General features: G+C 33.0%; 2 protein-coding genes across 2 annotated transcripts in view; one reads left to right on the plus strand and one right to left on the minus strand.

Annotated features, from left to right (window-relative positions):
• LOC127737343 (uncharacterized) overlaps positions 1-11,870 on the plus strand; it is a 32,510-nt gene extending 20,640 nt beyond the window's left edge. Inside the window, exons 7-11 of the mRNA XM_052247957.1 lie at positions 4,304-4,408; positions 5,229-5,312; positions 6,138-6,233; positions 6,687-6,779; positions 7,839-11,870. Coding sequence (XP_052103917.1) covers positions 4,304-4,408; positions 5,229-5,312; positions 6,138-6,233; positions 6,687-6,779; positions 7,839-8,479 — 1,019 coding nt within the window. The 3' untranslated portion in view covers positions 8,480-11,870. The remainder of the gene's footprint in view (positions 1-4,303; positions 4,409-5,228; positions 5,313-6,137; positions 6,234-6,686; positions 6,780-7,838) is intronic.
• Positions 11,871-11,985: 115 nt separating this feature from the next.
• On the minus strand, positions 11,986-14,006 carry LOC127699071 (neo-calmodulin-like; the record flags this gene model as incomplete). Its single annotated transcript, XM_052202811.1, has 2 exons — positions 11,986-13,526; positions 13,886-14,006. Coding segments are annotated over 2 exons (405 nt in total), but the record flags the coding sequence as incomplete, so codon positions are not given.
• Positions 14,007-14,329: the final 323 nt, after the last annotated feature.

Genomic DNA, 14,329 nt, shown 5'->3' on the forward strand with positions numbered 1-14,329 from the left:
TTTCATGGTTCAGTGACTACTTGAAAAAAAAGTTAAGATTTTTTGTAATGTTAATTTCTCTCTTATTATAAATAATAGGATAACTATATTTAATATGTGCGTACCTTGCAAGGTCCTCATGCCCGTCAGACAGTTTTCACCTGACCTCGACTTCATTTCATGGATCAGTGAACAAGGTTAAGTTTTCGTGGTCAAGTCCATATATCAGATACTATAAGCAATAGGTCTTCTATATTTGGTGTATGGAAGGACTGTAAGGTGTACATGTCCAACTGGCAGGTGTCATCTGACCTTGACCTCATTTTCATGGTTCAGTGGTTATAGTTAAGTTTTTGTGTTTTGGTCTGTTTTTCTTATACTGTATGCAATAGGTCTACTATATTTGGTGTATGGAAGGACTGTAAGGTGTACATGTCTAGCTGGCAGGTGTCATCTGACCTTGACCTCATTTTCATGGTTCAGTGGTTATAGTTAAGTTTTTGTGTTTTGGTCTGTTTTTCTTATACTGTATGCAATAGGTCTACTATATTTGGTGTATGGAAGGACTGTAAGGTGTACATGTCTAGCTGGCAGGTGTCATCTGACCTTGACCTCATTTTCATGGTTCAGTGGTTATAGTTAAGTTTTTGTGTTTTGGTCTGTTTTTCTTATACTGTATGCAATAGTTCAACTATATTTGGTGTATGGAATGATTGTAAAGTGTACATGTCTAGCTGGCAGGTGTCATCTGACCTTGACCTCATTTTCATGGTTCAGTGGTCAAAGTTAAGTTTTTTAGTTTTGGTCTTTTTTCTAATACTATATGCAATAGTTCAACTATATTTGGTGTATGGAAATATTTTATGATCTATTTGTCAGTCACGCAGGTTTTTTTTTACCTTGACCTCATTTTCAAGGTTCATTGCTCAGTGTTAAGTTTTTGTGTTTTGGCCTGTTTTTCATACTATAAGCAATAGGTCAACTATATTTCTTGTATGGAAGAATTGTTAGCTGTACATGCCTGCCTAGCATGGTTCATCTGACCTTGACCTCATTTTCATGGTTCATTGGTCAATGTTTAGTTTACTTAGTTAATGTTAAGTTTATGTGACAGTTGTAATAAAGCTTTATATTTAGGACTATCAACATAATATCAATGATTAGTAAGAAGGCGAGACATTTCAGCGTGTCCACTCTTGTGTATGATTGACAACATTCTTTTTTTCTTATTTTTCTCAAAGTCAATTAACACTTTCATTATTTGAAGAAGACTGATTTGTTAACTATGCTTTCTTTATAGGTAGTAATTCTGCAGTTGTGAAAGAGCAGCTACTTACAGTTTATACTCCAGTAAATGAAACTGAGAATGGACTTATTGTAACTTCCAGTCAAGATTCTGGTATAGGTAATTGACAGATATTAGATGGTTAATTTTTTCTGTTAATATGCCAATCAGTTCAATTGATAATTCTTTTTTTTACAAACATTATGTCAATTTTATGTTACTTTGGATAGTAGCAGACCAACACTTAAAAAGTTAAACATGGTGTATTACCGGTAGCTGAGATCATCCCAAGTTTTTGGTGGGGTTCATGTTTCTCAGGTTTTAGTTTTCTTTATTGAGTTTTGTATACTGTATCTTTTGCATCTCTATCAAAGTGGCTAATTATAAGGGAGCTACCATTGGATTTTTATTATTTCCCATAGGCTCCTATGTTAAACTAAGTCCCCATCTGGCGGCCATCTTGGATGATGGATCAGCTTCAAAGTAACAACACTTGGTCAGCACCTCATAAGGAACATTCATGTCATGTTTGGTTTCATTCCATTCAGTGGTTCTCTAAAAGAAGACATTTGTATGTATTTCCCATAGGGTCCTATGTTAAACTAAGTACCCCGCTGGCGGCCATCTTGGATTATGGATCGGCTTCATAGTAACAGCACTTGGTCAGCACCTCATAAGGAACATTCATGCCATGTTTGGTTTCATTCCATTCAGTGGTTCTCTAAAAGAAGACATTTGTATGTATTTCCCATAGGGTCCCATGTTAAACTAAGTCCCCCGCTGGCGGCCGTCTTGGATAATGGATCAGCTTCAAAGTAACAACACTTGGTCAGCACCTCATAAGGAACATTCATGCCATGTTTGGTTTCATTCCATTCAGTGGTTCTCTAAAAGAAGACATTTGTATGTATTTCCCATAGGGTCCTATGTTAAACTAAGTCCCCCGCTGGCGGCCATCTTGGATGATGGATCCGCTACAAAGTAACAACACTTGGTCAGCACCTCATAAGGAACATTCATGCCATGTTTGGTTTCATTCCATTCAATGGTTCTCTAGAAGAAGTTCAAAATGTAAAAAGTTAACGACGACGACGGATGCCAAGTGATGAGAAAAGCTCACTTGGCCCTTTGGGCCAGGTGAGCTAAAAATAGATATCCCATGAATCTGATTCTATTAAAATATATGATAAACAGAATAATACATGGCAAAATCCGTATCGCATGCTGTATCACCACTCTACCAATATCAGCCCTCGGGACCTTTGGCCCTCGGGACTGATATTGGTTTCTTGTGGTGATACAGCATGTGATACAGATTTTGCCATGTAATATTCTATATATAAAGTTCAAACAACATATGATTATGAGGCAACTTAGTCTCACAATATTTATGGTTAAGACTTTATTCCTAATGTTTAAAAGATGGGATATTTTGACAGTAATTCAATCAAATATATGTATTTTTTTATTTATTTGAATGGGAAAAGACCCCAAAAAATTATTGTCTAAGTTATATCTTACTAATAGCTTGTGTTACTTTCAGTTAAGTGTGTCTTTTCTTCATGTTTTTGTCGAGCCTGCGACTTTTGTCGCAGAAAGCTTGACATAGGGATAGTGATCCGGCGGCGGCGGCGTTAGCTAACTTTTTAAAAGCTTTATATTTTAGAGGGTGGAAGGTCTGGATGCTTCATACTTTGTATATGGATGCCTTATGTTACAAAGTTTCCGTCAGTCACATGTCCAATGTCCTTGACCTCATTTTCATGGTTCAGTGACTACTTGAAAAAAAAGTTAAGATTTTTTGTAATGTTAATTTCTCTCTTATTATAAATAATAGGATAACTATATTTAATATGTGCGTACCTTGCAAGGTCCTCATGCCCGTCAGACAGTTTTCACCTGACCTCGACTTCATTTCATGGATCAGTGAACAAGGTTAAGTTTTCGTGGTCAAGTCCATATATCAGATACTATAAGCAATAGGTCTTCTATATTTGGTGTATGGAAGGACTGTAAGGTGTACATGTCCAACTGGCAGGTGTCATCTGACCTTGACCTCATTTTCATGGTTCAGTGGTTATAGTTAAGTTTTTGTGTTTTGGTCTGTTTTTCTTATACTGTATGCAATAGGTCTACTATATTTGGTGTATGGAAGGACTGTAAGGTGTACATGTCTAGCTGGCAGGTGTCATCTGACCTTGACCTCATTTTCATGGTTCAGTGGTTATAGTTAAGTTTTTGTGTTTTGGTCTGTTTTTCTTATACTGTATGCAATAGGTCTACTATATTTGGTGTATGGAAGGACTGTAAGGTGTACATGTCTAGCTGGCAGGTGTCATCTGACCTTGACCTCATTTTCATGGTTCAGTGGTTATAGTTAAGTTTTTGTGTTTTGGTCTGTTTTTCTTATACTGTATGCAATAGTTCAACTATATTTGGTGTATGGAATGATTGTAAAGTGTACATGTCTAGCTGGCAGGTGTCATCTGACCTTGACCTCATTTTCATGGTTCAGTGGTCAAAGTTAAGTTTTTTAGTTTTGGTCTTTTTTTCTAATACTATATGCAATAGTTCAACTATATTTGGTGTATGGAAATATTTTATGATCTATTTGTCAGTCACGCAGGTTTTTTTTTACCTTGACCTCATTTTCAAGGTTCATTGCTCAGTGTTAAGTTTTTGTGTTTTGGCCTGTTTTTCATACTATAAGCAATAGGTCAACTATATTTCTTGTATGGAAGAATTGTTAGCTGTACATGCCTGCCTAGCATGGTTCATCTGACCTTGACCTCATTTTCATGGTTCATTGGTCAATGTTTAGTTTACTTAGTTAATGTTAAGTTTATGTGACAGTTGTAATAAAGCTTTATATTTAGGACTATCAACATAATATCAATGATTAGTAAGAAGGCGAGACATTTCAGCGTGTCCACTCTTGTGTATGATTGACAACATTCTTTTTTTCTTATTTTTCTCAAAGTCAATTAACACTTTCATTATTTGAAGAAGACTGATTTGTTAACTATGCTTTCTTTATAGGTAGTAATTCTGCAGTTGTGAAAGAGCAGCTACTTACAGTTTATACTCCAGTAAATGAAACTGAGAATGGACTTATTGTAACTTCCAGTCAAGATTCTGGTATAGGTAATTGACAGATATTAGATGGTTAATTTTTTCTGTTAATATGCCAATCAGTTCAATTGATAATTCTTTTTTTTACAAACATTATGTCAATTTTATGTTACTTTGGATAGTAGCAGACCAACACTTAAAAAGTTAAACATGGTGTATTACCGGTAGCTGAGATCATCCCAAGTTTTTGGTGGGGTTCATGTTTCTCAGGTTTTAGTTTTCTTTATTGAGTTTTGTATACTGTATCTTTTGCATCTCTATCAAAGTGGCTAATTATAAGGGAGCTACCATTGGATTTTTATTATGGGGGGGGGGGGGGGGGGGGGCGCTAGGATGAATAAACTGAATGTTTCCCAAAAAAGATAAAGCATTCTTTCCTGAATCCCCCCAAAAAATCATTATATTACCTGAATGTAAGCCATGTTATCAAACTTTTCATACTGATATCTTCAGTCAGAATTTCAAAAAATAACAAATGTAAATAATTACATTACATGTATGTTTCATTATAATACGTTATTTTGATTTGCTAACAGCAATCTCGCGTCATTCTGAAATTAACCTTCATTTCAAAATGAAATGTAACATTCATGATGACACGAGCTTCCGCAATAAAGTGCACAGGTAAGAAAAAGAAAAACTTGAAAGAAATTGTGTTTTCATGATCCTAGCAAAAAAAGGAATTATAAGTATTGAATGCTTCTTTTAGTAATTTTATTGGGTTGTAAAAGCATTAACCCTTCCGCGCTTCATACAAAATATACTTCAGTCAACGCTTTTACACCCCAATAAATTTACAAAAAGAAGCATTCAATTCTTAAATGAATTTCAGGGTCAGAAGAAGTCTTTCCGACAACAAGTAAAGACTCAGTGAAGGATATACATGCATGTAAATCAGAAATAAAACAAATAGATGGTAAGTAATGGTTTCTTACATAGAGAATTTGGTAGCACTTATGTAAGTATTTATTTTTTTTTAATATTGAAATTATGGTAAATATCATTTTTTAATTAAAAAAAAATACAATGTCAAAATTGTTGTATTTAAGGAACTCTTGAATTATTTCAGGACCACCATAATTCGGTTTCAGGGTATCCTATAACATTTCAGGACCTTATTAATTCTATTTCAGGAGCTTCTTAAAAACAAACATTTCTATTAAATCTGTGCTTCATTATAACAAATGATATTGGATATTCCAAAAAAAAATGCTATAACAAATGATATTGGATATTCAAAAGAAAATGCAATAAAGAATGATATTCGGTATTCAAACATGATAATGCTATAAAAAAGAAGTGTTAGATACAAACGGGATATTCAAATTCATTAATCAAAAACAAACTGACAGATCCATGGCCAAAAAGAAAAAAGACGAAAAGACAAACCACAGTGCACAAAACACAACATAGAAAACTAAAGACTGAGCAACACGAACAAATGATAATCAGTATTCAAACATGAGAATGCTATGAAAAATGGTATTCAGTATTTAAACATGAAAAAGATATTTGTCAATATTTCACTTACAAATTGTGTGAAAAAGATGCCACTCTAAGGAAATGTACAAAATTTGAATTACAAACTTGCCAGTTAACTGTAATGGACAGGTTTCAATAGAAGCCTTTATTGGAAATCAACATTTTCACCTTTATCTTTGAAACTTCTTTTACAGTGATTAGCATCAAACAGGTAGAATCAGAATCAGCTCTTTTATATCATTCACAACTTTTTTTCTAGAAATTCAAGATTTACCAAAGACTTTTGAAAATAATAAATTGGAGGATTCTATATACGAGGAAGATAAAGGAGATGAAATAAGCTCTATAAACCATGGTAAACACTATCAGATGGATATTATCCAAGTCATTTATTTTTAACTCATTCCTTTCACATTAGTATTTTTATAAGTTTAACATTAAGTCACCTAAGACTATTAGTTTAAATCTCTTAAACCTTAGTTAATATAATAATCATCTGGTTGAAAAATAGTAAAAATTTTATTAGATGATACTCGACAATTGACCTAAAGACCTTCATTGTATGGTTGGTATATTTTTGTAAATATTTCATTTGAAGTTATTAACAGTGTAAGATTTACAGAATCGTGAACTATAGAAAGTTGAATATATTGCATAAAATACAGAGTAGATTGAGAGAAGTGCATTTTCCCACTCAATAAAAAAAAAAGATAGTTAAAATGTTTGCAAATAGTTGAGAGAGTAAAGCTTCATTCTAACTTTGTCTGTAAATAGTATAAATATTAAAAAAAAAAAAAATTTGTTTCAGGAATGACTGATGATTTTCAAGATATTAAAGCAGAAGCTCAGCGATCAGAAGAAACAGAAACAGCGATAAAAAGGAGTGTTAACAGTCTAGCTGGTACGATATGTCATATACTAGAATTTGATATAAGGCAGGTGTAGCCTGTGAAAGAGAAGTCACATTATTTTGGTGATACTTTTATATGCTAAAAAAAAGGAAAATTGTGCAACTGTTCTTAAAAAAAGTTTATGATTTTGGATTCACTAGTATATTAATTTTATATTGAAGTTTATTTATTTTGCTTTTATTTATACTGTTATTAGGACTTTGTCCTCTATTGATAAACAAAAATCATATTTTATTTATCTTTTAAATTGTGTCACAATTTTTCACGTCTTGGCATATTATTTTTTTTTATTCAGTTTGTGAATTCTCTGAAATCTATAGAAGAATATATGCATGTCCAGAATCAGGAATCTTGTTTATTGATTTTGTCAATTGAGAATTGATTTCAATATATTCAGTGATCCTGGTAGAAATCAATCACAACTTATTTAGACTTATGGCAATGTAGATCTTGTCATATTTGATTAAATATACGTATTATGTTTCAATGATGTATATTTTACAACATCTTTTATTCATACACATTCCTGTTCCTTTATTGTCTGTTCAATATAACTTTTCTTAGAGAGATACCATTTGATTTTTAGGGGGGGGGGCTAGGATGAAATTTGAAAAAAAGGCAAGACAGGAGTTTTGAGTAAATATAAAGGCAGGATGAGCAACTTGGCAAAAAAAAAGGCAGGATGACAATTTATGTCAAAAAAGTCAGGATAAACTAATAAAAAAAAGGCAGGACCGTATAGAGTGAAAAATATAAAGGCAGGACAGAGATTACAACTAATAAAAAATGCAGGACAAAATTTTTCATCCTAGCCCCCCCCCCCCCCCCCCCCCCCCCCCCCCACCACCACCCCCATAAAAATCAAATGGTAGCTCCCTTAGAAGTCATTTTATTTGAAGGAACTATCTTAGCCTAGTAGAAGTTGTGAAAGTTGACAGGCCTATTATCTGGAAAATAGTTCAAAATAAAACTTTTCATATAAAATCATAAATGCAAATATAGTATAATTATGCTTTTTTTTAAATTGTATTTTGGTTTCTGTTTTACAGAAACAGTGGAAGAAGATGGGTCTTCATTGAGTACAACAAATTGTAACAATGTTGACAAGCTCGCCCAATTCAGCAATGTAAGTAGAAGGCTAAGTAGTTCTGGCAGTTTACCAGAAGAAAACTCAAATTCAGACTGTCAACTGCTTGGTAGCTATGGTGGACAAGACAACCTGTCTGCTTTATCAGGAAGGGGTACCATTGAGGATAGAAGTCAAAATTTAGAACCTGGCCAGAGTGGTGGAGTAAGTGATCACAGGAACCAAGATCAATGTTCTTCTCAATCTGTCAATAGTGTACTTAGTAGGGCAGCTAATGAAGACACAGACCAAGCTACTCAAGAGGAAAATAGATCAGGGGAAGATGATGTAGACCCGGATGCAGAGGTTTACAATACAGCCACTATAAGTGAACAAAAAGATGAAAGCACTGAGAAGAAAGGAGTAGATGGAGGTTTTGTATCAGATGTTATCAAAGAGATCAGCGATTTTGGAAAAGACAGCATGGGTAAAAACTTTGGGATTGCTATGACACCTGAGAGCAACAATGAAGTCAAGATAAAAATGGGACATGAAATAGGTAACACAGGAAGAAGTGTTGCCAAAGATATGGCAAACGTTGCAATTCAGGGTTTTCGAGCATAAACATAATATTATATGGTGATTTATTATCAAAAGTAATAAGTTCTATTAACTTTTGGTATAATATTGTGTTTATTCTCATAAAAGATATATCTGTTAGTGGTGATACAAATGTAGCAAAAAGCTGTTTCAAAGAATATGAATTAACACAAAACCATAAATCTGTTTTACTTAGCATGTTGAATAATTCTGTTTTACCAACATTTCATTAGTTTACTACCAAAATTTGTTACAATCTGTTTATTGCGTTTAATATGAACTTGTAGTAGAGTAAAATTTTCTGATAATGTCCATTTCTGTACCTATTAATGATCATTGATGTTTGCTATACACTTGATTAACATCCAAACATCCCTTTTACACCTGTTGGATGGCCAAATGTCTGTCTCTATCTAAAAAACTCTAATATAAATTCATATTTCCCTCCCTTCATATCAGTTGACAGAACTTACCTTTTTTATTAATTGTTAATGTATGTCATTATGTTGCAATAGAAATCCCTGCTTTTAATGAGGTTTCATCCTGATTTACTGATTTTGGAAGTTTTACAAATGTTATATTTTTGGATTTGATGTGTACTTAGAATTTGTACTTACTACCATTCTGAAGAGTTAAGCCCTGTCTCGCCTGGGATGAAAGTTGTAGTATGTATTACTATCCTGTGGCGGTGGCGGCGGCTTAAACTATTTGTATTAAGCTTAATATTTCAGAAGGTAGAAGACCTGGATGCTTCATATCTTGTATGCAGATACCATTTGTTACAAAGTTTCTGTCTGTCATATGTTCATTGTCCTTGACTTTTCATGGTTCAGCAACTGCTTGTAAAAACATTTTTTGGTCATGTGAATTTCTCACTTATTATGAGTAATAGGATAACCATATTTGGTAAATGGGTTCCTTGCAACATCTATATGTCCGTCAGGCAGGGTTAACCTGACCTCGACCTCAATTCATGGATCAGTGATCAAGGTTAAAGTTACATGATTAAGTCCATTTTTCAGATACTACAAGCAGCAGGTCAACTACGGTATATGTGGTGTATGGAATGATTGTAAGGGAGCTACCATTTGATTTTTATGGGGGGCTAGGATGAAATTTGAAAAAAAAGGCAGGACAGGAGTTTTGAGTAAAAAAAAAAGGCAGGATGAGCAACTTGGAAAAAAAAAAGGCAGGATGACAATTTATGTAAAAAAAGGCAGTATAAACTAATAAAAAAAAAAGGCAGGACAGAATAGAGTGAAAAATAAAAAGGCAGGACAGAGATTACAACTAAAAAAAAATGCAGGACAAAATTTTTCATCCTAGCCCCCCCCCCCCCCGCATAAAAATCAAATGGTAGCTCCCTAAGAGATACATGTCTGTCTAGCTGGTGTCATCTGACCTTGACCTCATTTTAATGGTTCTTTGGTCTTTGTTAATTTTTTGTGTTTTTGGTCTGTTTTTAAAGTACTATAAGCAATAGGTCAACTAGATTTGGTGTATGGAATGATTGTAAGGTGTGCATGTCTGTAAGGCAGGTATCATCTGACCTTGACCTTATTTTCATGGTTCATTGGTCAATGTTAAGTTTTTGTGTTTTTGTCTGTTTTTCAATTACCATACACAATACACGTTTTTTTGTTTTTTTGGTGGAGTTCATGTTGCTCAGTCTTTTGTTTTCTTTGTACTGTTTTGTTTGTTATTGTTTGTCTGTTTGTCGTATTTTGTTTATTGCAATGGCATTGTCAGTTCATTTTGACCTTTAAATTTGAATATGTCTTTGGCTGTATCTTCTGCTTATGTTTTGCAGTTTGGCATAATTGTTTTTGTTTAATTTCATAAGCTTAAATCAAGCTTTCAGTTTTGGCTTTCAAATAGTTTCACATTTAGTCAACCTAGCCATTTCTTGGGTCAATCACAGCTTACTTTTTTGAAGGTTGTGCTGTGACCTCTAGTTGTTTACATCTTTGTCCTAAATTTGTCATAGGTGGATAGTTGTCAATCATACCACATCTCGTTTTTTTTAGACCATTTAAAGGGAAAATGGTATCCAAAGAGATAGTTTGCTAGAAGATGCCTTATTAAGAGATGTTAAAGTGTAGGGCAATCATTTTTGGTAAGGATCATTACAAATTGTATCAAAAACTTTTGTAAAATGGCCATAGTTGGTAAACATGTCAACTTTCAACACACTCATCAGATTGACATAAAAAATTTCATTTCTGTATTAAATTATCTATATATATTAAACCTATTTATTTATCAACTGAACAAAGATTAATTGAAAGGATCAAAGAATTTTACTAGTTTTGCAATTTCAGGGTCCAAATAATGACTCTTATCATACCCCTTTTATTTCAGTATATTATATATAATATTTTTAAGTTGGTTTATCTGTTGTTCAATGAATATAGTAAAAAACTAATGCATTAATTAAATATTTGAAGAAAAAAAAATCTCAATGGCATTATATTGAAATGACTGATTGTTTGAATTTGTACATTAAATTAATTCATGCCTTTTTTTGCAAACATTGTTTGTCACAATATACAGTTTAAAGTCAGAAAAATTACTTCCCTGTTTGGCTAAAGTTTGTTTTGTATTTAAGCAGTGGAACTAGAAAATAAACTGAAATAGTAAACAACATTTAACATTTGAGGTAAGAAAAAAAGATAATAAAATGTATTTTAAAATATCAGCTACAGCTTATAATTTATGAACTTGTAAAAATGATGAGTTTGTAATATTTTTTAAAATATAGATCGCTTATTTTTTCAATTGCTGTAAAAAATTACAAGATTAAGAAAATAATGATACATTGAAAAATGACTATTGAAATACATCATTTGAAAAATAAACTATTTCATTAATCATTACTGATATCTTTTAGGCACTGGCTATGGTTACATTGTAATGTAACAATAATAAAAATGCTTATTTTTTATTAAAAATGATTTTTTAGCAAACTTGGCAGTACTATAGAAAGCGGAATAACTCTTTGACTTTATATTGGAGAAATGCTAATTAAATTGGAGTATTGTTATTCAACATTATTGCCTTTTTTTTTTAGTTGTAATCTCTGTCCTGCCTTTTTATTTTTCACTCTATTCGGTCCTGCCTTATTTTTTTAGTTTATCCTGACTTTTTTTACTTAAATTGTCATCTTTCCTTTTTTTTTGCAAAGTGTCTCATCCTGCCTTTTTTTTACTCAAAACTCCTGTCCTGCCTATTTTTTTCAAATTTCATCCTAGCCCCACCCCCCCCCCCCCCCCCCCCATAGTAATCAAATGGTAGCTCCCTTATAAACATATATGTTGTTTATAAATATGATTTATTGATTTAATTATACATGTTTATCATTTTGTTGATTCTTCGTCATTTTAATATTAAATTACAGTTTTCAATTCATACATAATGTTTGTTTGTCATTCCTTCATCCCATCAAACAGAGCAAGCCTGTGTTGACAAAAAAGTTTTTGTTTGTTACATTGGAGACTAATTGCCAGAATGCAGGGTTGGGTAATGAACTGATTAATTACGAATGTAACAATTATTCGTGTCTACGGTTACTTTGTGTTAATGTTCCGTTAGATTTTTTAAACTTTAACCTTCTATATTTTTGTTGCTTAATTCTTCGATATATGTACTTGATAATAATATTAAGAATAATAATAATAATGATATACTATTATTAGGGCCCTGCCGAATGACGGACACCCTATAGTGATCAGTCTGTCTGTCCATCCGTCCGTAACAAATTGTGTCCACTCTATATCTAGAGAACTGTTATGATTTCAAAGTTTATACTTGACATGTATATTAACCAACACCCTCTGTCATAATGTATGTACAACTTCCTAGGTCAAAGATCAAGGTCAAAAACTTTGGTTTTAGTTGACAACCCCCATGTCCTATGGTACAGATCGTGTCCGCTCTATATCATGAGAACCGTTATGATTTCAAAGTTTATAATTGACATGTATATAAAACAACATTAGAGGGTGTGTCATAATGTATGTACAACTTCCTTGGTCAAAGGTCAAGGTCAAAAACTTTGGTTTGAGTTGACAACCCCATGTCCTATGGTAAAGATTGTGTCCACTCTATATCTTGAGAACCGTTATGATTTCAAAGTTTATACTTGACATGTATATAAACCAACACCAGAGGATGTGTCATAATGTATGTACAACTTCCTAGGTCAAAGGTCAAGGTCAAAATCTTTGGTTTTAGTTGACAACCCCATGTCCTATGGTAAAGATCTTGTCCGCTCTATATCTTGAGAACCGTTATGATTTCAAAGTTTATACTTGACATGTATATAAACCAACACCAGAGGGTGTGTCATAATGTATGTACAACTTCCTAGGTCAAAGGTAACCCCATGTCCAATGATAAAATACAAATTTTTTACCACACATTATTCACAGCGGGGCCCACAGAGATGGCTCCCATCTCAATGATATCTAGTTATTACTATTTTTATTATTATTATTATTATTCAACAAATAGTGTTTAAATTATTTTTTGATGTTCTAAAAGATACTACTACAGTTTCGTAGTGCCAACGGCGAAAAATATAGTTCAATGGTTCGATGTTAAGAAGAAAAGTGTTCACATCTATGTATTTAACTGCACACCTACCCTTATTACTGTCATTATACTTTGATCAATGGATAAAGTGATTCCTATTACCAAATTTGTTTTGGGTGAAACATTGAGTTTAAAAGCATATATCTAAAGCTGATAAATGAACCTTGCCGCTGTAAATATACCTCTAAAAAATATTATACTCTATTTACACAACAGAACTTTACTTTGTTACCCTCATAGTTGATTTTCTCGTCACCATCCACATCAGCATCTTTAACCATAGCATCTAATTCTTCCTCCGAAATCTTCTCTCCATTATTGGATAGAATTGTTTTAAGTTCTGGTGCAGTTACATAACCGTCTCCGTTTTTTTTATCAAACAGCCTGAATGCATCGCGCACCTCATCTGCTAAGTCTACTGATTTCATCATATCAGTTGCCATTTGGAGAAATTCAGGAAATGCTATTGTTCCGTTACCTTTGATAGAAAAACATAAAATAAAATAGTAATTTAAATTTTACTCCGGTTAAAAATCGATCTGATTAAAATACGGATCCTGTGTCGGCTTTTGCTCGTAAGTCCAGCAAGGCGGACACAATATATGTATTTTTGATTATTTTTATCAGATTGGTTAAAAGTAATTCCCTATACAATTTCGTTTTTAATTATATTTAAATTGCAGTTAAAGACGGTCATTTTTTTTTATCTTGCTCCGTTTCATTAAATCTATCTCCACTCAGAATTATACGATGTTTACTAACGTAAGTACAAACATAGAATGACATGAATATCAACAAAACTATGTATCCTAAACTCCAAACTGAAATGATAAATACCATCTTTGTCAACTTTCTGTACCATTTCTTTGACTTCATTTTCAGTTGGATTTTGTCCCAGTGATCTCATTACAGTGTCTAGTTCTTTGATTGTTATGGTGCCATCACCATCTTTGTCAAAAAGTTAAAAAAAACCTCTTTAAAATCTAAATAAACATAAAAGATATCTTGACATTATTGAAAAAGATAAATAATAAAAAGCCCCATTCACATAAACAATGTGCCTAAAGCACCGATGATTCATCTTTTGTGCTTTTTTTTGGTGGTGGTGCTGGTGGTGGTGGTGGTGGTGGTGGGGGGGGGGGGGGGGGGGGAATTAAACATATTTATTCTAAAACCAGTTGTTGGCATGACACGGGTTATGTTCTTCTCAGGCATATATTTTATGATGGTATAATACTAAACCCCTAACAGGAGGGATTGTGCCTGATATTCATATGATGA

The sequence above is a fragment of the Mytilus californianus genome, unplaced genomic scaffold, assembly GCF_021869535.1.
Source record: "Mytilus californianus isolate M0D057914Y unplaced genomic scaffold, xbMytCali1.0.p SCAF_4, whole genome shotgun sequence".
NCBI lineage: Eukaryota > Metazoa > Mollusca > Bivalvia > Mytilida > Mytilidae > Mytilus > Mytilus californianus.